Raw genomic sequence first — 27,903 nt, forward strand, 5'->3', positions numbered from 1 at the left:
AAGCTTAAGCAGGTTTTCAAGCACTAAGCACAAAAATTAATGACAATGTAAAACCCATGTGAAAAGGAAGAAAAGCATTTACATTTTTCTATTTCCAGATACAAATAACTGCATCCAAAAACCCTTACAGTCATGCATGTGGTACATGGCTTTGTAATTTAAAATAATTGAGATGAGGCAAAATAAGCATCCCAAGTTTTTGAAAACATTCCCAGTTTGTTAGAGTTTAACATCAAATAGTTGCTGTGCGATAAGAACACGAGCATGTGGGAGGTCTTTCAAGGAAAAAAAAAAAGTCTTTGTGTGAGGCAAACTTTCAACATTAGGAGAACTCCCTCTGTTTATAAAAACATTTTTCTGTTTATAAACAACATTCTCCTGAAGGAAGCAGGAGTGCTGGAGAAGTGCGAGAGAGGACACTGAAAATTTTCACAGTGTAACACTTTTTAAGTCTGTCATAGATGTCTGAATTTTAATAACAATTTTGGTGCTGTTGTGATTTTTAATAATCTCACACCTTAAACTCATATTCCACTCTTTATCTCTCCAGTGGATACAGCCTATCCTTAACCTAAATATTAAATATAAACCTTAATATCCTAAACCTAATACAGCATTGCATGGATATTTTATGTTTCAAATATTTCTGGAAAATTTGGGGTCACTTGGTGACACAATAAAGAATTTTTGAGTAGAGCAGATCAGAGCAAGGCAACACTGGATCAGTTACTGGGTGTGAATTGTTGAGCAGTAACAGCACCCGTGGAACCAGCTGCTTTTTAGAGCAGGAAGGAGACTTCTGATCACAGCACCTGTATGTTCCAGCCATTTAGATGGAGCTGTTCAAGGGAGGAACTGTTACTAACCCTCATTTGTGCCATTATTTCCAGATACAAATAACTGCATCCTAAAACCCTTACAATCATGCATGTGGTACATGTAATTTAAAATCATTCGAGATGAGGCAAAATAAGCATAAATAAAAAATAACCTGTTCAAGGCAAAATAAGCTGTTCAAGGAGGAACTGCTCCTAACCTTCATTTGTGCCATTTAGATGGAGCTGTGCAAGGAGGAACTGCTCCTAACCCTCATTTGTGCCATTTAGATGGAGCTGTGCAAGGAGAAACTGTTGCTAACCCTCATTTGTGCCATTTAGATGGAGCTGTGCAAGGAAGAGCTGTTGCTAACCCTCATTTGTGCCATTTAGATGGAGCTGTGCAAGGAAGAGCTGTTGCTAACCCTCATTTGTGCCATTTAGATGGAGCTGTGCAAGGAGGAACTGCTCCTAACCCTCATTTGTGCCATTTAGATGGAGCTGTGCAGGGAAGAACTGTTCCTAACCCTCATTTGTGCCATTTAGATGGAGTTATTTAAGGAAGAACTGTTCCTAACCCTCATTTGTGCCGTGCTGGAGTCAAGCAGAGCTTTCCCCACTCAGCAGGAGCGGGGCCTGCCCTCTCTAAGTTGTGCAAAGACCATCTGCCTGTTGCCTTTCAAGCACAAATACAATCTGTTACTTTGTCAAAATAAACAACACATCTCTCTGATCATTTCTAGCCTGCTGCCTGTCTGACTCCCCAGCTATGGGGGAACAGCCTGTTTATGGCACTCTCATTTTGGGCCAGAAGCTGTTACAGCTCAAACATTGCAATGAATATTTCATAGCTGCAGAACCCAGAGAAAGGGCTTTGCTCTCACTGAGGCTGGCAGGACAGGAATGCCAAGTACTCCAAAAGCTCCATTTTATCTGTGTATATAATCCAGGGAACTTGATCAAATCAGTGTAAGCATTGCCCTGACATTAGGAGAAACCAATGCAATCAAAATTTGTACGTATCTATACAATAGTCATAGTGAACACCTGTAACAACCAAGTTCTGCCACTAATCTATCTATCTGTAGTGAAAATGAATTATTTTCCCATTTTTAGCCATTTTTAAACCCTTCCTCCACCTTTCATATTGCTTATGTGCTTGTTATGCCAGTAGATTGGGTACAATGGGCTAAAGAAGGCAGAAAACCTACATCCTAACTTTCTGGAGAACTCTCTTTTATTAGGACTTTCTTAAATTAGACCATCCCACGTACTTCAGAATTTAAAGTCTTTGTGTGTGTCAGATTCTGACACACTGTTTAATGTGGGCTGATTAGCTGCAGTCACAGGTTAGCTAAAGTGTGTAAGCAAGGGGAAAAGTCTTTCTTCCCCAAACACCAACTGATTCTAAAAGTTTAATGTAGCTTATTAGCTTAGCAAAATATCAAAGAAGTCTTTTCATCCTTTAAAAGGAGGTTTGAATCCTTTTTACTTATCCTTAAATGCAGCTAAGATCATGTCTTAATTATTCCTTAACCATATAAGTAAAAATACCAATTGAATGTTTAATCACAATCAACATAACTTTTTGGGGTTTTTTGGTCTAATGGAGATTTACAAACATATCTTTAAGCATGAATCAAAAAAAAATAAGGTAGCAAACCCCAGAAAATAACATTGTTTTCAGCTGAGGAATACATTGTAGGATCCCTCTCCACAACTCAGAAAGAGTAGCCAGAAGGGGATAGGGAAAACTGTGGGAATCATGAGCATAGACTGGCTTTTCCAAGGAATTAGAACAGGTCAGGACTTCTAGCTGAGGAAACTGAGTGGTGGCTTGAGAAAGGACTGATGGTCTTGGCTTGGTGCTCTGTGCTTCCCAAGGATTGCAATTTTTACATTAACTACTAAAATACCTATTTCAGTTTCTGCGTTTGAGGAGACCTGGATGGATAAAAGCGCACATTTGTGAGTGATGCTTTTGGCCACAGATCAAAGTGGTAACCAGGCACTGCCAAGCTAAAAGGCAGAAAAGCCTCTATCCCTGTGAATTTCTTTAAGAAAACTACTTGCAACAATGTGCATTTGCTGTAGCCCAGCTTTTTGGTGCAGAAGTGACACATTCTTTATCTGGGGACTCCTGGTGTGATGATTTGGGTTTGGCATTTACAGAACTCTATTTGTGGACTGTGAGCACCAAGTCACTCAACTCCATATCCCTCCAGATCTGCACTGAACAGATCACACTTCCCACTCCTCACCTGCTGCAGAGGGATCTTAGATCTGATTGATCATTCCTGTGCTGATAAGGATGTCTGTCCCTGTGCTGTTACACCCTCTGGTGTCCTTTGGAGCAGTGACACATTTCCTTTCTCCTCTGGTGACTCAGACAAGCACATTTTCTCCCTGGCTCAGACTATTAAGCTCCAAGTTCTTTTCAGAGCAGCTCCACAGGTAAGGACAGCACAGCCCTGCTTGTTTGTCTGCTTTCCTAATTGTTCCTGAGTTTGATTTAAAACAAAACAATTTACCTCATTAGCTATTTTTTCCTGCTAACTGCATAGCCCTACAGGAAAAAAAAAAATCTCAGCTGTGTCCAAGCCAAGCTTTGGGTCTCAACCTTTGGTTTGTCTGGGGCAGGACAGAGCAAGCCTCCAGAACATTTATTTACCAGGAGCCATCACTTTATTAACAAGAGTGACCTTGAAGCCTTAAGAAAAGATAAAAACCAAAGTTTCAAACACATACTCCATTCCCAGTTGGATCATCAAAGCATGTTTGCCTATATAACTTGATGCATCAGTCACTGTTAAACATCCAGATGCTTGAGGATTTTGCCTCACTCCAAGCTCACTGTCTGTACCCAGAGGAGGTCAGGAGTGAAGCACACTAATTTTATAGTGATAACAGTGTTTTTGAGGTTTCTGTCCTTCTAAATCCATTGACACTTCCCACCAGTTCCACAGTTCCCGGGCCTGCCTGGCAAACAGCAGATGGCGTGGTTGCCTCAGCACAGGAACCTAAAACCCACCCCCAAAGGGGAAGTGAATTCACCTGTAAGTGAATTTATGGCTGTGATTTGCATGTGGTGTCATTTACAAAAGACACAAACGATGTGCAGGTAAACAGGCATTTTTATAAAAGGAGAAGAAAGTATGTACATCATAGGGAACAAATGCAGACTGTACTGGAATAGCTATCTATGCATGTATTTAATTTATAAATTAAAATAGAAACCTCACTAAAACAGTGACACAAAGGAGTAAAGCTTCAACACAAGGCACAGGGAATTCATCAGATTCCTCTTGGAAAACAACAGGATGACACTTTAAGTACAATGCCATGTTTAACACCACAACCATCCCTCAGCCAGAGGTATTTTTCATAACCTCCTGCCTGTTTTTTTAGCCCAATTTTAGTTATCCAAAAACCCATTTCCCAGACAAAGTTCCTCCTAAAATCTCACATATTTCTTCACCTAATGTAGATAATTAACATACTAAGGTAAGGTATTTAAAACAGTAATAATATAGTTCTGCATAGTGTTTTTTATCACAATATAAACCAGCACCTCTGATTATATCAGCACTGGCTTCTTTATCTGATAAATGGGTACTCGGTGATTAAAGATAACATTCTCATCTTTTACAAGAAGACAGAAATGCTCTGAAGGTGCTACATTTAAGCAACAGTCTACTTTTACAAAACTCAGCTTTATTTACTACTGAGGAGTGCATTCAGGAGGTTAAGTGATCTCTGGTTTCCAGCCAAGGATGGTTTCATTGAAATCACTGGGTTAGTTAATGGACTCGGGAAATGTGTAACTGAAATTCAGCTTTTGTTCTGACAAAAATTCTGAAGCTATTTTTCTTTCATACAGATGGAAATCATTTACCTGAATCCCTTTCCTTGTATATGTTGAGTGCTTAGTCCTTTAGTCTTTTTAATCTTATATCACACTGAAAAAGATTTGTTTAAAAACCTAATAGTGGAAAAAATATTTATAAATAAACACCAAATAATTACAATATTTCAATTCTGTTATGGATCAGTAGAACTCCTTACGGCACAGCTGTCTCTGCTTTTGTAAAATATTGCTAGGAATGGTCAACATGGAATTCAGAATTCCCAGGATTAAAAACCAAACAAATCAGCACAATTGTATTAACAAGAAAAAAGTGAAAAAGCAAAGTCAAATGCTCATTTTGGCTGAAGAAGCTCCTACTGAGGTTGAAAAGCTTGTGGGAAAGAACATCCCTTTGTCCTCTTCATTCTAGCAATTACTAAGCTTGGAATTTTGTGGAAGTCCAAAAAAATTCCAAGTAGCTAAACTATGTCAAAAGGAGTTGAAATAATGTCTTAGAAACAGCACAATGACAGTAAAAATTACTGGTAACACAAAAGTATACACAGCACATACATGAATCAATGCCAAATAACATTGGATATTCAATATACAGGCTGAAAAGCTCAGTGTGGAAAAAAAAAAGTGTACAAAATGTATTCAGATTTAAACATCTCAATCAATCAGTGTCTGTAAGAGAAACACAGAAACAATGCCCTGTCAAGTCTACTCACAATTCATCACTTTGCTACAGCTACAATAAATATTCTACATCCTATGCCATCAAAGGGGAAAAATCTCTTGTAAAATACAAGGAAACCAGATATGTAACGACACAGAGTTGCTTCAGAAATCATTCTCCTGCAGGTCATTCATGTTTGTCTGGTGTTGGCTGATGAGCAGATCTTGGACAGAAGTGTCCCAGTACCAAAGGATTTGGTGTCCAAGTGACACAAAGATGATTAACAGGAGCAGTGCCAATGACACAAGCATTCCAGGTGTAGGACAGGCCATCAGGGCCGCGTTTCCTGTAGCTCTGAGGACTCTGAACACCAAGAGGAGATCAATGTGACTTTTTGAGGAACTAAATCACTAGGATGGGGGATAGCAGAGCATCGAGAGAGACCCCACAGCCACTCACTGCAGCCACTGGTGATGGAAATATGGAGAGCCCATGACATGCACAGGCTGTCCCCATAAACCAGGAGCTCCCTCCCACTGCTGCCCTGCTCAGCCTCTGGAGCTCATTCTGCATCACTGAAGCCGTGAGAACAGGGTGGGATCAGGCCATCCCTCCCTGCACCAGGGGATAATCTCACCCCTTTTTGGATGGGGGTGAATACAACAACAAACTCTGTTCACTTTGCCCATCTTTAAACGCAATGGTGAGTGAGAACAAGGAATAGCAGAGCCAAGAGAGTGGGAATGGCACAGGTCATCAATGAATGCTGAAGGACCAGGCTCAGAGAAAGAGTCTGCTTATGGTGGCCTGCACAGTCTTGCTGCCAAGTGTCTCCCTCTCTTTTTCACTGACATCACCCAGCAAAGGCTGTGGAATTCATGGAGCTAACATTCTTCCTTTGGAAGGTTCAAAAAAAGGGGGAAACTGCTCGGTCTGTGGCACTGCTGGTGGGCTGCAACATCAGGGTAAAAGCAAATCTTTGCAGGAGAGCAAAAGGGACGATTTACTGAAGCAACATTTTGAAACATTACTGTGAAAAAACAATGGAATTATCACAAAATGGAATTTCACACTCCCAGCAAACCCCCACTGGAGACAAGAGACTGACAAACAGCATGGAAAGCAATAGTGTAAGTTGCACTCCACAATCAGTCCTCTCGTACCTGCCATTAGTATCTAACTTCCTAAGCTTTGAAACAGCAGTTCAACAAACTCATGTTTTGCAGGAAAAACAAAAGTCTAGCTGGTTTTTCTTGAAAAAAAAAACCCTGCAATATTCTAACTCCATTTAAAAAAGAACAAACAAAATCCTAAGAAAGCTGCAAAACTACGCTGCCCTTGCTGCCTTTTAAACAGTAAAAGCTTTACAGTCAACTCTAAAATAAATCACAAACATCTACAGCCTTAATTCATGTTTTGTCACGATGTTCTCATCAGATAAAATGTTTACCAAAGCAGGCCTACAAGGAGGGAGGGAGGACAGCAGGAAGGGTAGATAACAACAGAGAGTGGAAAATGATCCAAACGTGACCAACAGAGATTTTCTAAAAACTCAGAAAAGAAAGCAGTTATTTTGTCTGGATCAAAGACATTTGGAAGACATAGGGACAAAAAGAGGAGAAGGGAAGAAAAATCCAAAGTGTAAAAGAAGGGGATAATCTTCATCCAGCAAAGCATTTGCACATAGGCTCAGGGTGAAGCACAGCCTAAAGCTAAGCTTGAAGCCGAGTGAGCTGCTGGATTCAGAGGAGGGAAAACAACAGCAACAGACAGTAATACTTGAGCAGGTACCCTCCAAGAACTTGCCATCTTCAAATAAACTTCTAATTAAAATTTTCAGCTCTTTCTAGCCAAGCCTGATATTCCAGGCTGTAGAAGGCTTTGCTGAAGAGGACACAGCGACTCTTGCCAGACTTCACTGCTTTCAGACAGACCACCAAAGGTGGGAAGAGACCATTTCCAAGCGGCTGGTCCCTAACATAGCCCTTTCGATCTTTGTAAATGTCAATGAAGCGTTGTGGAGGGAGCGTTTTGTCTGGGAGAGGTCACTGGCACCTGGTCCCTAGGTGTGGCCTTTGGGGATAAGTTTATCCCCACTAAAAACGCGTTTGCCCATAGAAAGCACCTTTTCACTACTGAACTGGGGAGAAAAAACACGACAGGAATGTCCTTAGGACATTTTGGGTGAGGAACTTCTACACACTTATTCCAAAAGCCCATTAAAAATATACCTAAAAGAAAACACAAGAAAACAGAATAAAGCAAACAAATTGCCCCCAAAAATCATTAACAAAAAGTAAAAGTAACATTATCAAACTATATATATAATGATTTTCATTAAAAAATAAGGAAAAATGCACACCCTACCGCCTGCAGTTCTGGTCAGGTTCTCCCTCCGCCCACCCCAAAAAAGTAAAAATTAAAAAACAATACAAATAAAATAAATTAATGTTTCCACCAGCCTGGTTCTCAACTGAAACAATTCCTTCCCCCACTACTCTATTTCCTGAACACATCTGTTAGAAATCTCAATTAAAAAACCTGCAATTCTTCAGATGAACATCAAAGTAGGACTCTCCCCCAGTCTTTGCAAACCTGGACTTATTTTAACAGTAGACTTTCCGTGCGTTGGAGAGAGGAGATGGGTGTCAGGTACAGGTGTCCTTATCAGAAGATCAGAATGATTCCACTTGTGCTGACAAAGTGTTTGAATCTAGGATTGCTCTGGGTTAATGGCACCCCTTTGAGCATGAAATCAGCACTTTCTCCCCAGCTGTAATGTGAACTGCTTAGCACTTGGATCTGTCTAATGATTGAGATAATATCATTCATTAGCTCTAATAACAATGGCCCTGGCTCACCCAAGTATTTCAATATGCAAATGGCATCCTTTAGGCCAGCAGGGAATCGCTCCCTCAAAGTTAAATATGTGGTTTCGTTCTTGGGCAACCGGATTCGCAATGCACTCAGGGAATTAGAGATGTTTTGTCATGTTCAAAAGATAGGTACTTATTTTAAATTTGGAGTTCTTTAAAATAAATTGCTGTGGTGGAAAGATACTTGAGCTTACATGCTAACCTTCAGCAGTGGGGGCCGAGTAAAGGATGCCAGGTTTGCATGGCAGCTGGAAGAAGTATCCAGGATTGTATATTCTGCCCTTCAGGCTGGGAAACGTCCTCTGAACCCCTCAGCGCTTTGCCAAATCGTTATTTCCCTTTAGTGAACATATTAAAACATGCAACAGTGGAATTGAACCTTTGTAATCCTTCTTTTCCATCTGGATGTACATCTTTGGAGATGCACCCACAAAAGGGCCTTAATGGGCCAGCAGAAAACATTTCTGGAGGGCTCCAGACAAAGTACACCCAGAGGGTGCAGTGGAGACCAAAGCACAAGTACAGGAAGCAAAGGAATTAGTCAGTGAAACCAGATTTTATCCACACTCCACGTTTTTCTCTTCTGACAACATATGTCATGCCTTCAGAATCCAGTATGGTTTTAGAAAACCCAAACAAAGCAATGTCATTTCCTTATAATTAAACAGGAGAAGAAAGTTTGTGATGAAAAGGTTAAAGATGGAATTATCAATGATACAGGTGGAAGTTTGTCACCTGGTAACCAGAAATGGTAGCAAAAAATGTTATCACATCCTCTCTGAGCAGCACTCTGAACTGAACACAGTTCTGGGGTTTCTCTGCTTTTCTAAAGAGAAATGTTCAAGAAGGGTTTCTTTCTTGGATCAAAGGATCCCCTCCCAGAAATACTGTCTATGTCTTGCACTCATTTATGTAGCTGCTGCTGGAAAATGAGCCTAATTCTTCATCTGAAAAGTCTGACCACAATAGTAGAGTGAAGTGAAAATGACCAAAGAAAAAGAATATAAATGGTGCCATTCTCAACCCCTGCCACTGGCCTCTGGGAGAAAACAGAAAGCAAAGCAGAAAGTGCTGGCACGCCGAGCTCCTGCAGGCCCAGCATCTGGGCACACATTCCTGGTGCACTGCTGAGGAACTCTTCCCAAGCTCCTGGGAGGCAACTTGCAAAACATCTCCGGCAAATCTTCAGGAAGGTCCTCCTTCTCCTTTCCCTCTGCTGCCATTTCCCAAGCTTCTGCACCCTCAGACTCACTTTCTGGCTATCAGCCAAGGAGTTTGACCCTTGAAGTGGCAGATAAAAGGTTTCACGTGAAAACAGACAGGCAGAATTGACAAGAACCCACAGCAACAGCAGCCTGGTTACAGGTTTTAGCAGGGACAGAGCCTGAAACTAAATTGCCACACTCAGGGTGGTACAAACCCAGCTGCCCTGCTTGGGTTCCTTTTGACATGTAAGGAGCTTGGGTTTGTGAAGAGCAATAGGTCAGTGCAGCATCACTGATTTGAGCCCTCCTATCTATCCCCAGGGGCTGATGAGATTGGATCAGTATTGGGGCTGTGGAGCAGCAATCCAGAATGGTTATCTGGTACTTCAGTTAAGATCCCAGGCTATAATCTGCCACAGGGAACATTTGTCACCCTTTTTCCAACCCATAGTAGATAAGTCTTTGCTGACCCAAGTCAGGTACTATCAAGAGTTCTGGCAATTGCACTTCAAGCTCCCTTACACCTCAGGCAAGAGCTTTCTCACAAATAGAGCAGTCAAAAAAACAGCCCAAGAAATAGAACAGGTACAGCATCACCCTGAGAGTCCTTAACCTTTCAGGAGCTGTGTCAGGACAAGGTGGTAGATGTGCACTTGCTCTGCTCTTGGATCAGATAAAAACAACCAACAGCAATCCCATGCAGTGCAATCACAAAAACCAGCTACACCAAAACCATGCTACACAGACCAAAGGGAACAGGAAGCACTGGCAGCTTCTCTGCATTTTGAAGGATTAAGAATAGCCAGGATTTGTAGAAGGGACTGAAGCATTCAGACAGCCTACCTTCAATATCAGAGCTCACTGCTGCTACAACCTTCCAAACCCAAAGCACAAGGAGTACACCTGGCTGGGTCTTTAGTAACTGCTTTAACAGGTGTGCAATTAAAACACAATTGGACCATTAGTTGTTCCAATTAGCTTCACAGCTGCACAGCCTTTTAACAGGGAGCTGGGGCTTATATTAACAACATCTATTACTGAGAAAACCAGGGAGAATCTCTCAGTGTTCTGCGGTTCATTTTCTTTCTGGGCTGTTTCAGCTCCAGCACACCAAGCATCTCATGAAAACATCATGCATGGAAACGTTTCATCCCAAGGACAATGTTGGCACGAGAACAAATGGTTGTAAATAGCATGAATTAGTTTAGGTCGAAAGTTGCAAGGAGGTTTCCTAACTGCGAGGACACTGGAGTCGGAACAGCCTGCAGGGCAGGGAGGGAAAGGACACAGGGCAGTGGAAAACTCCCTGGTTTTCAGATGAAATTCAATAAATTTCTGAAAGGCCGAGTGACAGATGGATTGCAGCAGCCAGAGGCTGGGCTGGGATCCTTGGGCAGTCCCCAGCAGGCCCTTCACTGGGTACAAGGGAACTACATCCCTTACTCGGTCACTTTATTATGATGGTGCTAAAAGGCTGCTTGGAATCACCTGGAAAATTACCTGATAACAGTTTGTGAACAGATGAACTGGTGAGTATGGGGAGGATTTTGGTGGCGACCCCTTCCACTGGCACAGCTGTAGCCAGGAGGAGCAGAATTCCTGTTGGAGGGGCAGCATCATGCAAAGAGCAGGACTTGGAGTGGATCAGTCTCACTAATAAATCACCACTTGTGCTCCTCCTTTGGGATCATTAAACACTGGGAACTTCCCCTGAGACTCCTGCACTGCCTTTTTCCCCTCTGTGAAGGGCCAAGACAAGTGGATGTGTTTTAGGGAATAGATTTAGGTTCCTACCATTCCCCTCATCCTAAGGAAAGCACACTGTTATGTTCACTTTAGCCTGGCAGTGTTTTCCTCTCTGCATAGTTTAGATTTGAGGCATCAACAAAGGTAGCTCAGGAAGGATAATTAAGATGTGCATATACAAATGAAAATTACACACTCTGCAAATTTGCATGCAACCTTTGGTTAACATTTTAAAAAGCCACATGGATTGATTTTACAAACATTTGTTAGGATATCAAGGTATGCTGTGTTATGCTTAATTTTAAATAAGGCTTTAATTAAGCTGTTCCAAAGCCTACAATTTAGAAAGGGATGAGAATTTCTTGCCAACCAAGGCTCCTTGTCATCAGAGTTATTCCAGGTCACGGGAGGATAATTGTAAATCATGGTTTCTCTACATTCCCAGTGCACAGGGACTACCAGGAGGTTTTTCAGCAACACTTTAATTCATCACAACAGAAGTGTTAATATTTCACTTTAATAAAAAATACATATTATTTTGAAATATTCTTGAATGATCCAGCTTGAAAAATGAAAACGACCTTTAAATCTATACAGGGCAGTTCCTTTGGGCACTTTAAATGCAATAATTTATTAAGTTCCTATATTCATCATGTGTGCACAAATATCATGTAAATATTACAGCTGTACTCCATGACAAAAGAAGCGTAATGCTGACATAGAATCATACAGAGAACTGACAAATGGGAAAAAAGGGATATCCAGTATTTTCTGTACAAAAAAATATGCCACTTTTTGATAATTTGTAAAAATGCATAACTTTTGGCATTTCAGAGAAGAACACCGTATAAAAATAAATATTCTATGTACAGTAACACACATAGGTCAGTCCAGGGTTAGAACCATCACTGCAAAAGAAAACATAAACAAGTGTTAGTGACAGCTCACAGGGGCAAGGACACTGTTAGGGAAGCTGGCTCTGGGCTCTCCAGGAGGAAAAGGAGCTGTGATGGATCTCAGCAGGGACCCTGTCCACCTTTCCTGAAGGTGGGCCAGACCCTGGGGAGTGCAGGGGGTGTCTGAGAGAACCCAGGAGGAAATCTCATCTTTGTGCAAGGATTACAGCACTTTGGGGCAGGCAGCTCAAAGGCCACAGATACAGTTCTCTCCTTTGTAGCCCACAGAGCTGAACTGTGATATTTGACTAAAGAGGAGTTTTGGTTGCCTCTTTTCTGGGACACAGTCCTGGAAATCCCATCCATGCATCCACACCTCCTCTGCCCTTAGGCAGATTCGTGGAAAACATTAGCAGGACCCATGGCACTGCCAACTCAGCACAGCAACATTTCCAAATTACCTTATTCCAGCAGCCTTGAACTGGAAGGCCATCTTCTCCCTGTGAAAAAGATGGATGAAATAGCAGTTTAGGATACAGAAAGCAGCACAGAGATGGAGAAAGGACAGCATGGGTTAACTGTTACTGCAACAAACAGTTTGAACCTGGGCTGGAGGAATAGTCTGAGAGATATTCCTCATCCTTCAGATGACCCAGACTTCAGGCTAGCACAACCAGTGCAGCCTGAAGCAGGGGCTGGGGTGAAGAGGGGAAATGCCTGCAGGCTGTGCAAGGGACTTATGTACCCGAGAACCACCCTCCCCTGAGAAAGGAGTCTATCCAGGCTTCCTTGAAGGAAGAAGAGAGGGAACACAGGAGGTCCAACTCAGCCAGATAAACAGGAAAGTGAGAGGTGGCTGCCCTGTGTCCTCAGGCTTGGATCTGTAACACAGAGCTGAAAAGCCAATCCCAGAGTCAGCACTAACCTCAGACCCTGAGGAGGGTCTGGAAAAAAGTCTCCATTTCTGTCCTGTTAAAGAGTTTGCTTTGTCATGTGAGACACTGCCCAGTTTTCCCCTCTTGCCTCTGGGCAGATCCTGCTCCAGGTAAATTGGGGCAGCCCCTCTGCTGGTTCAGGATGTCTCAGCTGCTCCCTGAAAAGGGACTTTGACTTCAAAAACATCAGTGGGATTTCTGTGAAAATCCCCTGGCACTTCTGCAACAGTGATGTCTTGGGCTCCATGGTTGGGAAATGCTTTTGTAGATTACTGCCATCATTTCAACCCTGTGCAGCCCTCTTTGATAGGCTGGATATGACACCAGTGCTAAGGTGCTCTGCAGCAGCAGATAAAGTCAGGTATAAGGAAATACATGTCTGACATGAGAAGTCAAATCCTTGTGCTGTGTGCACGTGGCAGAGTCATGGTCTATCACTTTTCCCCAGGAAACCCCCAAAAAAATACAAACAGAAAAGCAAATGCACAGTAATATATTGAGAAATCAACTATTTACTGAAGATGCACTTCCAGGGGGCTGATGTTCTGAACATTGCCATGATGTTATAACAATATTGCTTTTCAAATGCATTTTTTGGACTTTGGTCTCCTTGTGCTGTTTCCTCCCCTTGCCCCAACTATGTGGAAATACAGAATTCCAACTTATTTACTGGGTAAACTGTGGTGTTCCCATTGGTACACTGGTGGTGACAGGAATGGCTGGTACAGTGCATGGCAGGAGGAGATGGGAAGTTAGGTGTATGAAGGAATGGGAGGCCAGGGAGTCACAGCTCAGGGATCAAAGGAACACCAGGGTCACAAGGAAGTGTTTGTTGCGGGCCAATGTGCCGAGAACGGAAACATGAGGTGCTTGTTAGTACCAAGGATCTCCTTCCACAAATCTCACATGTGCCAAGAGTTAGTTCACAGCCTCCATGAGCTACACACATGGATGTGTCAGCTGGATGCCAAGCTTTTAACCTAGTTGGATCAAAAACCATGCTTATTCACGTTCCCAAGCTAGCTTGCATGCCACAACACTCTGTATAAAAAATAACAGCATCCATATTTCATCAGATTTTCTGGCAAGTTTCCCTTAATGAAAATAGGTATGAAAAGAAGTGTGAGTTCTAATATGGCCATGTGGGGTGAATCCTCATTAGGAGCAGTGACAAAACCAGAAATGTCACCTGCCAGGGCACTGGTGGAACCCTTGCACCTGTGAGATGAGGTGTTTTACTCAGGCAGAAGTTACTCCATAGAAACCTGGCTGTGTTCATTGGGACACAAAATACATGGCTCTGTGGTCTTCCTCCTTTGAGCACTGTTCTGGGCAGGGATGGTTTCACCTGGGGGACTGGCACAAGCTTCTGCTACCCAGAATTTACAGAGCAGCAACTGAGACTTTATGAGTGTTCCAAAGAGGCAATGGCAGCACCCAAAGGAGGGAACACTGGAAGGAAAATTATGTCAGCTCTTCACAAAGCTCAAATAACAAAGGCTTTTTGTGGCAATTTCATGGTGCCTTTTTTTTTTCCCCTCAAGAAACTAGGAAAATCTTTTAAACTAAATGTGGCTTTTTGCTTTGGGATGCATTTTCCCAGCTAGTTGAACTAACAAATCCCATCCCTTGCAGATGGCATCAAACATCCTTAAGTGAGCATAAAGCTTGGAAAGACCATCCTCAAGCAAACCTTGTCATGCCAAACAATGCTGGATGGGCAGGGGAGTAGAAGTTTCTTTGTATTATGGAGATGTTGAGACTCTCCCAGGGAGCAAAGTGTCACCTGAATGCTGCAGCTCCAAAAAACTCAGAGAAAATGAATAAATTGGTGACCTTTACTGGGATACTAAGAAATCAGTTGGGGTTAAGTGTTTCGGAGTACTTTTGTCCTATGACAGTTGGGCTAGATCAGGCACTAATAAAATAATCATTTTATCACTTGAATAAATCGGTATTGGGGAGCAGGCAATCCTAAATTCAAGTTTTTTGGATGCTATGGGTACAATTTGGACTTTGGGGAGAGTCATAAATAGGAATGATCCATCAGGGAGGTTAAGTGTCCCCATTAATATGTTTCACATGGGCTTACTAATGGGATAACTATTCTTTTCAGTCATCTTCATGTATGGGGTGACTGAGGTCATACAGAACCACGTCAGGCTGTGCTCAACACACACAAGTAATTAAAACCAGAGTTAATGAAGGACACAAGCACTGCAGCTCCTTGTGAGGAAGCCAAGCCAGTGTAGAGCCGGGTCTGCATACACTGGTTTACTGGAAATTGTCAAAGGGAAGGCAAAGGAAGAAGTGAAGCTGTTGTAAATAAAACCACATTCCAACTCTATTTTTTGTCATGCCACAAAGTGCTGCTGACAGCTGTTGGGAATCAGAATTAAGGGAAGGGCCTGGTTCTGACAGCAGCAATGAGAGGAAGGGAGTCTGGAGACAGGTAAGGAAGGAACTGCCAGGTGTTTTTAGGGCATGCAGCTGTTTGGGGGGATCAGAAAATAGCACCAAGAGACAAAAAGCAAACGAGCATGCAGGAAAGGGAAGGTACACCATACCAATGGGCATGGGGCATCCAGGCCGTCCAGCCCAGGTAACCCCGGCTCACCCTTCTCGCCTTTAAAACCTCGGAGACCCTGTTCATGAAATCAACCACTATCGTTATTTCAGTCAGTGCCAGGCAGCTCCAGGTCCCAGGAGGAGAGGCTGAGTGCCTGCTGGGACTGGCACAGACAGAGCACTCAGCTGCACACCCAGCACACAGCCCTGTCTGCACAGCAGCAGCAGTTTCTGTCATCTACGAGCCACGAGATGCTTCTCTGAGAGGATGGGCATGGTGTTTCCTCCATTCCAAAATCAGCCATTCCTCCAATCCTCACTGAGAAACCCAGCAGCTGGATTTCTAAATGAATGATCCCCAAGTACTCCTGGAATTTGTGGCACTGCTAGCAGATTTCTGGCAGTGTTTGCTGCAGCATATGAATTTAAATAAAAATGTACACACATTCCCGTATTTATTTACTTGTCTAGACTTATAGCCAATCTGTTTTGACAGAAACACATCCCATTTAGGATAACTGAGACTTGTTTTCCCTCTGGGTAGTGCAGCTCAAGTGCCCTGTGTGCTCTCAGGCCACCACATCAGCTGGCTGCTATTCCAGGGCAAGGAACCAGCATTGCAGTTTTGCTGTCAGGTAGCTTTGATCCCATGGAGCATCTCCAGAGAAGAGCTGGAACCAGCAGCAAAGGAGACAGGGCTCTATCCACAGTGGAGAGAGCCCTGAGTTCCCAGCACATGGCACACCCCACGTACCCAAACCTTGTCTGGAAGAGGAAGGAACATAACCATGGTCACTCAGCAGCCTGATCTCCCAGAGGATCAGTTGGTCCCACAGGCTGTGGTGGGAACCCAGCTGGGCTTATCCAAATGTTGCACTTTTGCAAGACCATTATTTATGTTATGATTTCCTTCTGTCTTCCCCATCAACACATCTTAAAACAATACATTTGATGAAACAGGACATACCAACGGACAGGGTGCATCTAATCCAGGTGCTCCTTGGTCTCCCTTATCCCCTTTAGACCCTCTAGAGCCTTTCTTGCCCCTCTCCCCCTGTAAATAATAGTTTAGTCCAAGAAAAAAAGAATACACAAAAGCTTTAGGATCATCCATTTCAAACAAATGTCAGCGATAGTTTAAAAAAGGATAAACATTAAGGAAACATTTTAAAATCAATCTCCCTCTGAGATGTGAAGATCAATGTTTGGAGCTGCTGAGCTGTGGCTGAGCTGCATGAACACTGTGGCTGTGGCTGCAGCCCCACATGGACAGGGCTCAGCACCAAAGGGATCCTCACACCACTTCCCAGGGCTTCCCACACATCAGAGAGGGCACCTTGGATGGGAAAACAGGATGGAAACCACCCCTCTGGCCAGCACTGTGCCACCTTATCTCCAATCCAGCTGGCTGGGAAGGTCCCTCTTGCACTGGGGCTCTGGGATAGCACTGGGATGCTTTTTTACCCCTCTGAATTGCCATTCTTACAGAAAGTCTCACTCAGGGAACTGTCAGCCAGGGCATGAAGGAAGTACTCAGCTCTGAGTCTGCACAGTCTGGCTGTCCTTTGGGATGCTCTGAGTAGGGCGCTCCCAACAAACCTGTTAGACCAGGGAGCAGTCCTAGGCAGCACAGCCACAGGGCAGCAACTGGTCCCTGATCCTTAACTGGCAGCACAAGGCAGGGCATAGTGTGGTATTTGCCAGTTACATCCACACCAAATCCTTCTGTGTAACAGGAAATTCTCAAAGCTGCTGAGCATCCAACAGGGGGAAGGGGCTGCTGCACGGGGAACTGAGCTTAGGGTCTTCATGGGGAGTGTTAAAGGAATTAAGGGATAAAATCAGACAGCACAGGCTGCTGCTGCTTCTTTAAAAAAAAGTGTTAAACCCAAAGCTGGCAAGAGAAATGGATGGGAGAGGGGAGGCAATGAGGAGAAATCACCCAGGAAGCACTGGAATGGAGAGGATAATCCAGGAAAAATGCAGCATGGGTTGCTCTGGAGGAAGGAACCAGGAAGAAAGGTGGAAGAGGAGGAAGGGATAAAGGGGACAAAGGTGGACCTGTAGGAGCAAGGAAGATGCACAAACACACAAATCCCCCAGCATTAAAATAACAGCAGGACAAGTTCAGGGCTCACACTTTTTCAGCTGGCTTTTACAAAATGCTGCCTGTTCCCACTGCCATTAGTGCCACAACCCCAAGCTCAGCCGTGCTGATCTCCTGCTCCAAGCAGAGAGCAGCAGGAGCATTTCTGGCATTTAAAAAGCATTGAGAAAAAGAGAGGATTTTGGCAAACTGGGACTTCAGAGTAAGGGGAAATCCCTGTACAAAAGGGGTATTCTCTAGGGTCCCCTAAGATATTGCACTTGCCCATTTACACTCCTGAGTCTCTCTCAGTTTTCCATTGCAAACCATGGGCTACAGTGAGGCAGAGTGCATTCATGCCAGCAGAACTCCCCACTTGTGCTTTCCAGCTCATCCACTGCAAGGAGCTGCAATTTCTCCCAGTTCTCACTTGCTTTTATGCCAGAGCTCAGAGAAATCCCATTAACGAAAGAGCCTTCTTTTAACTAAGGCACTCAGTTCAAAAACCAACTGAAAATGTCTAGGAATTAAAAATGACAGTTTTTTAAAGAAGCCACACAAGCAAAACAAAAGTGAAGTGAGAGTTAAGAAGCAAAGCCAGAAATGCAATGATTAAAAAAGGGGAGAACTTTGGTGTTTCCATGAAACTTGAACCTGTCTCCCCTAGTTTAAGATGCCACTTGGCTAGTGCTGTCCAGAACTGTACTTTCTGTGCAGAGCAAGGTCAGAAACCCATTGCAGATAGAGGACAGAGAACACTCACTACACATCAAAAGCAAATCCATATAATGAATCATCACATGGGCACATGCACTATAAAAAATTACACCTCCAGATAAATTTAGGTGATGCCAGAGTCTTATGAATAAAAGGTGTGGCTACATACACTTGTACTGTATTGAATTCCTTGACGTTTATACAATTGTAATATTATAGACTCAAATCCAAAAGTAATTTATATTTCTAAATGTAAATTATGTCCAACCACAGCTCCTACATGTTTTTATCAAAAAGATCCAGATTCAAGGACTTAACAGGCAAGAAAACCTGATGAAAAAGAAGGAGCTTCTCAACAGACACTTCTTAACAATGTTTATCTTTCCATAACACTGCTGGTATAATGGGAAAGCTGCCATTCCTGTTACTGGGTTTGACCCAGCTCTTCAGCATCACATCAGGACAATGCCTGAGGAGACTTCAGGCCTGATTCTTCAAGATAGGCAAATTTCATTTATCTTTTCAAAATTTCCATATTTCAAATTCTCTGCAGGTCTGTTTGCTAGAAGACAACCTTCTTTTCCATGCTTCAGGGACAATTTAGAAGTACTGAAATAAGATTTGCTGGCTGCACCTCAGCTGATTCTCCCAGGAATCCTGACACACATCAGGAACTAGACAAGCAGGATTTCCTAAGGCACACCATGCTGGCCTGACTCAAATCCTGTGCTTCAGTCAGAACAGAGGTGTGACCACAATGAGCACATCAGAAAATCCCTCCTAGAGCCTTCAGCGAGGTGTAGCACAACCATCCAGCTGATGGAATGAGCTACAGGTCTCACACCTGAAGCACAGGTGTGCAAAGTGACTGGGGTGAAGGTGTGGCACACAAACCCATGCTGGTGCCACAGGAGTTAACTGGGCTGTCACTGAGTTCAGGTGTTAGCAATGAAACACAAAGTTTGCTGGTAACTTACCCGGACTCCCTTGTCACCAGGTAGACCTTGTAAACCCTGAAATGCATCAACACAGAAAGAAACATTTCAAAACAAGCAGGTTTCACCATGGTCCCACCAAAGAGAGGTTTGTGTGCTCAGGATTTTGGATTTTTTTTCCCATTTGTAGCAATGGCTATGTCAAAAATAAACACAATTTTTCCAACAGGCAACCTCCTCTTCACCTCCATCAGACCATCCGGGTGGCAACACCACCACTACTATCTACCCTATGGACTCCTCAGATAAGAAACAAATTAGTTATGGGCATGCCACAAACTTCCTATTTTGTGTTAAACAACAAAGGCACTCTGTGATGGTGGTCACAAAGGTGTTTGGGTGAAGGAAGAGACGAGATCCTTGACTCCATTACAGAATGGTTGATTTATTATTTTATGATATATACATATACTATACTATACTAAAAAGAAAAAGAAAGGAGAGTTTCCAGAAGCTGCTCAGCTAAGCCAAGAAAAGTAAAGAACAATAACAAACCAGCTCTCTCAGACTGTGTCCAAGAGATCTCAGTTCTGGATTGGCAATTAATTATAAACATGCAAGCTGGGCCAATCCAGACAGACCTGCTGCATTCCACAGCAGCAGCAAACCTATTGTTTACATCTTGTTGCTGAACGTCTCAGCTCCAGCAGGAAAATCCTAAGAGAGGATTTTTCATAAAAAAATGTCTGTGACAGCACTCCATGACTGCATGAGACCACAGCACCAACACTGGCCCCATTTTGCCAAAAGCAATTCCAGACAGTGGAATTAACCTCACTGAAGGCAGCTTTTGTCCCTTTTGCAATGACCACGCAGGGCTCTCTCAGACAGGTGGGAGGCACCCAGGCTGTGAAAGGTAAGGGAGCTGCTCAAAAGCAGCACTTTGGACTGAGACACATCCTGGCAGTCCCACACAGCTTCTTTAGGCAGTTCAAGGACCAAGGTGAATTAACAATTTCCTTTCAGCCTCCTCCACATCACTCTGAGTCTGCTCTGAAGCTACTCAGCTTCTTCTGTCACTCCCAGAGTGAACACAATCCTGTAACTTGAGTTACAGCTAACCCAGCTGTGGCTGCAAACACTATTACAGAACATCTTCAGCTGTCAAGCACAGCAAGGACACAGGCTCTGAAGGTAAATCCCTAGGATTTCCATACTTACAGGAAGCCCTGCTGGCCCCATTGGTCCTGCAACTCCAGGATCTCCTTTACTGCCCTGAAATGGATACAAAAGAGTAGAAACTGTTCACATTCCTATTTAGTACGAACAGGCAGCAGAGCACCATAGAAGAAAAAGCAAAGGATGCATTTCAAAGCACCTGAAAACCCCCAAGGATGAGATACTCAAGCACCAAAGATGCCCAGCAGAGGCTCTTCTATGAGCAAGGAAAAGGCAATTCTAGCTCTGGAAAAGCCTGGAGCTCCTCTATCCTTCATAGCTGTTGTATCTTCAGAGAAGTTACAGAGCATCTGTCAGTTCTGAAGAAAACTCACCCTCTCTCCTTTTGGTCCTGCTGGTCCCGAAGCCCCAGTTGGTCCTGGAATACCCTGCAGTTGTAGGAAGGAAAACACATCAGGACACTTTTATTTCAGGCCTCCTTAAAGCCAGGAGACACTGCTGCTCCCTTAGGAAAAGCACAGGCTGGTGGAGGAAGGCACCTAGCAGCACTACAGCTTTCAGTGTTGGTGGAGATGGATTTGTAGTTGGCAAGGCAATTGGAGGAACATGGGAACTGCTGTGTTAGATCACACCAGCACCTCTGTTCAGAGCCTCATTTGTACTTCCGAAGCTCTCTCCTGGCAATTATTTCAGCAGGCATTTCTACCAGCTCCACAAACAAGAATTCTCTTTCTTTCTAGGCTATACTAGACAAGGCTGAAAGCTGTAGCAGAATTACACACATGATAAACAATTTGCTTTTCTTTTTGCTTATTTCCCTGTTTTCTCTACCCCCTCCTGGAGTCAGTGTAGTTGAGGAGATGGGAAGAGTTGGGTCACTGGTTCATGCAAGCTGACAGAGCCCAAGCTGCAGAGCTGAATGCAGGTGTGTACAGGCACAGGTGTGAGCTGGGAGGGGCATCCTCCTGTCCCTCTGCTCCTCCTTAGCCATTCCTGTCACTCCACCAGGCTCCCAGCCATGCTGACAGGAAAACCCAGTGTTTTTCCTAAGCCTTTGACATAGAGCCCATCTGGGAAATCAGTCAAAGCAATCTTTAATGTTGGCAGCATGGTGGTTCAGTAATACCCCTCTGGCTAAGAACAGGATTCCAGCACCTCCAGCTCACACTCCTTGAACCACACAGGTGTGGGTCTACAGTTCCCTCCAGGAGCCTCAATAAAGGGATTCTTTTGAGGCACATTGCCTGACTCCTAGGAAGAACCAAGGAGCAAGCTTCCCAAAAAGGAGAGTCTTTTTCTAAAAGCCTTGAAGCAAAGGGTCTTGTACATTTTAATGTCAGTGTGCAATGCTTAGTTACTTAAGTAACACCTCTGATGAGAGAGGACAGCTCATGTGGATCAGGAGAGCTTTTCAGAGAAGTCCAGATCCACAGAACACAAGCTGAGGAGTAGCTCATGCAGCACACAACTTCAGTGTGGCAGACAGAAGCACCAGGCTCTCCTTAGATCCATGCAACCATGGAAATCTTAATTGCCTTCACTTATGCATCATTTACTGCTAAGGAATACACTGAAATCTCCCCTGCACATCTATAAAATTGTATGTACAGTTCTCCAAACAAGTGACTCTCTAAGCTGCCACTCAGATTCTCTTCAGCAGTCAGAGCAGCTGAAATTATTCCCAGCTACACTGAGGAGGAGAAACTGCTTTTTGTTTTTAAATAGCCAAATGGATTGCACATGGGTGATCTGTGATTTCCCAAGAGGGATTAAAAATATTTGGCTGTTATTTAACAGCTGTTACCCAAGAATAGCTGAGTGGTTTGCAGAACCAGGTTGGCATTACTTAGAATCATAGAATGGTTTAGGTTGGAAGGGGCCTCGAAGACCATCTCATTCCAACCCCCTCCCATGAACAGGGACAGCTTCCACTGGACCAGGCTGCTCCAAGCCTTGTCCAACCTGGCCTTGAGCACTTCCAGGGGAGGGGCAGCCACAGCTTCTCTGGGCAACCTGTGCAAGTGCCTCACAATAAAGAACTTTTTCCTCATATCCAACCTAAACCTACTGAACCTTTCATTTTGAAGCCATTCCCCCTTGTGCTGTGACTACAGTTGCTGATGATGAGTCCCTCTCCCATCTCATGGAGAATGACAGGTTGGAGACCCGCCAGGATAAAGAGGACAGGAGAACACAGCACCATGGAATCATGCAGAGGTTTCATTCCTCTTGTTCCTGAGATAGAGTGGAACAAGTAGGCTGTGACCCCAGCATCCAGACTGGTAGCATCAAAGACAACAAGTGTGTGATACCACTCCTCATTTTAAAGTTCAACCCCCTCCCAAGCCTGCTTTGGTAAAAATAAGATTATTCCTGGTATAAAAAAGCCTTGGGTGGAAGACACAACACGAGTCACGATACTGAGGAGGACAAACATGGGGTAACAGAGAAGTGGAACTCACCGCTGGTCCAGGCCTGCCGTCTAAGCCTGAAGCACCCTGAACAGGCAGGGAGGGGTCACAAAAACAAGGCAGAGGAGAGGGGAGGGGAGACGTGAGTAAAGCAGTGACTTGAGACAAACATATGCTTGCACTTAACAAAAATTAAGGACAAGTGATGGCACTTACAAGCAAACCAACAAAAACATAGAAACACTGAATACATATAATGTTGACCTGCAACTTTCAGATCCTCTTAAAAGTGTACATTTCCCTCACTCAATGCCACCAGGAAAACTCCCGGGGAAGCAGCTGTTCTGTGACAGGTGGTAAAAAGAAAATGTGACAGTGGAGCTGGAAATCTGCATTGCCTTTGTGGCAGGCTGGGCAACACAGGTGAGACACAAGGCTCAGAGGCCCCTGCTCACCAAGGCATTTACAGGCAGTGCAGAATCAGCTGTTCAAGTGGCTACCAAGAAACCCAGGGCTTGTGGTGCCCACTAGGTCAGCTGCAGGCTTGCTCCACTCCACATGCAGTTGTTTGGGGGCTTATGAAACAGGTGGCTCAATTCCCTGTGTCACCAGTGCAGATTTACACCAGGCTGAGATCAAGTGGCCCCTTGCTGTCTGCTCAGCTCCTGCCCTGAATCTCCTCATCCACAAGGCCTAACAGGGGCTCTGCCCAGGGCAAGCCTTGTCTCAGACAGTGGTTGGGAGGGAAACTGTGGGAGGATGCAAGTACCAAATCCTGAGCTTTCCTCCACTTGAGCATTACCAGCTCCTCACCCTGTCAGCCAAGGCTACTACAGATAATCAGGACTGGAATTCCAGTGTGATGTCAAGCCCCAGGTCAGAGAAAAAGGCAGCAGATCCAGTTTCAGCATTTTACAGCCTGAAATATTTCAGAACCTGCTTGGCACTGCATTTAGTTTGACAGGCTGAAGATACACTGGATCAGGCATGGAAAAGCTTATGGAGAGAGTTCAGTGGCTCTGAAGAAGGATACAAGTCCCACAGTATCTGATCTTAGGAGCTGTGCTGCCTGGTTGGCCAGCCAATATTGCTGATCCCAACAAAACTTTCCTCAGAGGACCCTTCTGGATCAGTATTCCCACCTCCACAGCCCTGGAAGAGTGATGGGAAAAGCCAAGGACCCCCCTGGGGCTCACTGCTGTAGGAAAAGCAGCTAGCACACTCCCTGCCACAAGGATGAGATGTTGGGGTAATTGCTGGGCTGATTTTGCTTGGGCTGTCACAAGGACCTCCTTCCCCTGTCTGGATACCCCAAAGGAGAGAAAATAACCATTTACAAAGAAAGTTTTATTTGCATGTCTCAGGGGACTGGGTTCTGACTTCTCACTGCTTCACTGAGGCACAATCCCTGGCCTGTGAGCCTTCCAAAAGCAGCCCTTCCTCCCCACTGCTCTGCCTGGAGCCCCAGGGAATGTGCTCAGGCTGGGCTCACCTGGGAGCCTGGAGTCAGAGCTCTAGAAGGGAACCACTGCTCAGCACAACTAAAGGAGGAAAACGTTTTACAAACAAAGACACACATTTCAGCCAAAGTCAGGGACGAGGGATCTGGGTGGTTGAACACAGGACAAGCCACACAGCACATGAGGTGCACTCTGCAGGGTTTGTACATTTGGGGAAGGGGGAAGGTCTACAGTGCTTTTTATGATGAGAGAACCTGGGGGCTGGTGGAACAACCGGGTGGGACTAAGTTACCAACTCACCATCAGGTTTGTATCTACAGCTCCTGCAACTTCTCTACAATACACTGTGCCCCAAAGTCTCTTGCTAAGCCAAGCAGTGCTCTAACACCAAGCTAATGGAGCTGAGCTCACACACAGCAGGACAAGCTGGGCCAGGGGGAGCACTGATCCCATGGCAGAAGGGACAGGAATGTTCCAGCTGTCAAAGAAGCTGGTTGCACTAAGAACCACCATGCTTTGGACAAAGATTAGCCCAGGGACAAAGGGCTGGGGAAGGTTTTTCTCTTCCCACATCTCTGACTTTTGTTTCTCATTTTGCCATGAAGTGCAGAGAACCTCCAGGAAAGCTACTGCTTGTTTCTCCCAGTCCTGCCAGAAGCAGGAGGAAATAAAGTGATCACTCATCTATCCAACAGATCTAGGAGCTGAAGGCTCAGCACAGAAATTGAGGCTTTGGGTTTAAAAAGCAAAGGCACAGTTATTTATAGACCATCTCTTTCTCTGACTTTACAGAGCAAATCCCCACGTGCCTCTCCTATTGAGGGATCCTTTTACAGCTACCATTAGGTTTGGCTCCCAAAGTGCTGCTTGCTTCCTGGATACTTACGGGTAATCCCAGTGGCCCTCTGTCTCCTTTTTCACCCTGGGCACCCTTCTCTCCTTTCACTCCATCAATCCCTGCTTCCCCCTAAAGGAAGGATGGAGCAGAAAATAAACCACCAGAACAGCACTTATATAACAAACATTCCTCCCCTCAGAGAGCACTGGGAATACAGGAGGCAGCAGAGCAATGCTTTAGCCCAGTTCTCAGCCTAATCTGAACAAAAGCACTGTCATTCAAATCACCCCTGTGTGAGCACCTGTTTTAACTCAGGGGCAATAAGAGGAGACTCAGGCCCTGAGATAAAGATGTTCAGAGGAGAGCTGAGCTCACTCCAGTGCTGCTCTCCCTGCTGCTGTTGCCATATATATATATTGATATATAAATATAAATAATCAGAAGTTATCTGATACAGTGGGTTTACATTTTAAGATGTGGATCCACTGGAAGTGAATGACAGGCGCCTACAAGTCTTAAAGAAAAATCATACAGAAAAAAATTTTGGAGAGATTTTTATAAATGTTAAGGCATCAGTTTCAACATTTCAGAAAAAACAATTTCAGCATTCTTTTCCCAGCTGTTTATCTAAAATTCTCTATTATAAACTATAAAGCAATAGTAAAAAATACTCATTTCTGTTAAATTCAAAGTAATCCAAAACTTTTTTCCTCCTCATTGCTGTTCATAAGGCTTTTAAAAACATACCCATCCCTTTTAGTGCCCAAACAATGTTGGTGGCCAAATACTAAGACTAATTAAAATTAAGACACTTTGCACATTTTCCAAGCTTTGCCCAGAAATATGCAGCTCTCCTTGAACATTTCCACTCCCCTGTTTTTTGTGTAGGAAACAGTTTTACAATGGGCAAGCCAATGGTGCAGGCTGAGCATTTAGATGGAGATTAGAAAGATTCTATCCACCAAGAACAGTGAAGTTCTCAAGTGCTTTACAGCAGAATGTACAGGGTGATTTTAAGACTAATTTTTAGCCAGAGCTCAGTTCCTTAGGACTGTGAGGCAGACTACTCATCCCACAGTTGTAATCTCAGTCTGGAGAGTGGACAGACCTCCACCCTCCAGACTGAGATTACAACTGTGTTCTCATGGTCAGAATTCCACAGACCAGTGAATTCCCACTTCTCTGGGTGAAAACTGGAGGGAATGACCATTTTTCTGGGTCCTAAAATGAGAGCTGCTAATCCATTCCCTTCAAGAAAATATCCAGAAGGATTTCTCCTCCTACCAAGATGGAAGAAAAACTACCACCTGAACTACAAAGATGTTACTGAAGGGAATTCTAGCGCCTGGGACAACAACAGTATGTAATACTTTGTACCCTTACCTTGGGTCCTGGGACACCCTGAAGACCCTGTATTTGGGAGGAGAAACAAGATGTAAGTAATGTTTCAAGATGTTTTTAAACTCCAGGAATCCCAGTGAAGCATGCAGTGCAAAGGTTTTGCTCTGTGGGGCAGGAATCCCCACCCCAAAAGCCTCTTTATTTGTGTAAGGGCACTTCATGTACTGCTCTCATCTCTACCCAGAGCCTCTTGCCAAGCACACCCTGGCAGGGGGCCAGGTCTGGTGTTAAGACAATTTCTGCAGTTGATCCCTTTAATCCCCTCCATCCCATCTCACTGCTGTCCTCCCTTTCATCTCCAACTAACAAAACCTTCTTTCTTTGCCCTCCCAGCCCTGACCTGCCCTGGGGTGGGTTTGGAAGTGATACCAAGCATGTTCCCATTTCCATGAAGTGCTTCTGGCTGTCTCCACACAGAATCCTCCCCAGCCACTGCCTGCTCTAATCCCATTCCCATTCCCTTGCTCCTCAGGTGAATGACTCAAACTTACTGGAGGTCCTGGAGGGCCCTGGGGTCCAGGGGGCCCAGATACCTGGGAAGCAATGCAAGAGAAGTCACCATCAGTGTGCTGCCCTCAGGGGCAAAGGGAGGCTGCTCAGAGGGGGACAGGACACAGGGTGCAGCAGAGCTCCTCTGCCAGCCTGGCAAACCTGGATTCCACCTAAGGACTGTGTTAGGAAGCAGCAGCAATCCAGGACTGGGTGGCTGGGAAGCAGCAGCAGCAGCACTCGGGGGAGGGTTAAGCAAAAGCTGCCAATCTTTAAGAGGAGGGAAAGCAGTGAGGTTTGTTCCCAAAGAAAGGTCCAATTCCACTTCTCTACCACCATTCCTACAAGGAGGCATAGGGTTGTCATGGTCATATTTTCTGACAAATCCCCTTGCCCAGGATTCTTCTCCTGGGAAGCTGAGAAGCCTCAGAGAAAAAGGAAAACACTATGATCTCACTTGCTTCTCCTGTGTTTTGCTACTGGAGATTGTTTATCCAACATGTGAATTGTTTTTACTTAATGACCAATCACAATTTTGGATTATTATCTTTTAGCCCTCTAAATTAAGAGTCACAAGTTTTCATTGTTATCTTTCAGCTTTCTGTCTGTATCCTTTCTCTATTCTTTAATATAGTTTAGTTTAGCATTCTTTAATATAATATAGATCATAAAGTAATAAATCAGCCTTCTAAAAACATAAAGATTCATCTTTCCTCCCCATGATGGGGAACCCCAAAAATACCACACAGGGTCAAAAAGCAAAAGATATTAAAGAAGGTGTCTGGCTCCATACATGTCAATAGCCTGTGGGATTTCTTGC

General features: G+C 44.2%; 1 protein-coding gene across 12 annotated transcripts in view; it reads right to left on the reverse strand.

Annotated features, from left to right (window-relative positions):
- Positions 1-7,832: 7,832 nt before the first annotated feature.
- The window catches only part of COL13A1 (collagen type XIII alpha 1 chain), a 90,311-nt gene continuing 70,240 nt past the window's right edge, over positions 7,833-27,903 (reverse strand). For 10 of the 12 annotated variants that reach the window (XM_030951435.1, XM_030951432.1, XM_030951430.1 and 7 more), the window contains 10 exons: positions 27,086-27,127; positions 26,577-26,603; positions 25,242-25,322; positions 22,947-22,982; positions 20,859-20,912; positions 20,527-20,580; positions 19,348-19,383; positions 16,535-16,621; positions 12,526-12,564; positions 7,833-9,498 (listed from right to left, as the gene is read on the reverse strand). In XM_030951435.1, the coding sequence (XP_030807295.1) occupies positions 9,466-9,498; positions 12,526-12,564; positions 16,535-16,621; positions 19,348-19,383; positions 20,527-20,580; positions 20,859-20,912; positions 22,947-22,982; positions 25,242-25,322; positions 26,577-26,603; positions 27,086-27,127 (489 nt within the window). In that variant the 3' untranslated portion in view covers positions 7,833-9,465. Of the gene's footprint in view, positions 9,499-11,669; positions 12,077-12,525; positions 12,565-15,566; positions 15,645-16,534; positions 16,622-19,347; positions 19,384-20,526; positions 20,581-20,858; positions 20,913-22,946; positions 22,983-25,241; positions 25,323-26,576; positions 26,604-27,085; positions 27,128-27,903 lie in introns of those variants that run through there. The other 2 variants (XM_030951426.1, XM_030951427.1) reach the window with 2 other exon arrangements.

Source organism: Camarhynchus parvulus, chromosome 6 (genome assembly GCF_901933205.1).
Source record: "Camarhynchus parvulus chromosome 6, STF_HiC, whole genome shotgun sequence".
Classification (NCBI taxonomy): Eukaryota; Metazoa; Chordata; class Aves; order Passeriformes; family Thraupidae; genus Camarhynchus; species Camarhynchus parvulus.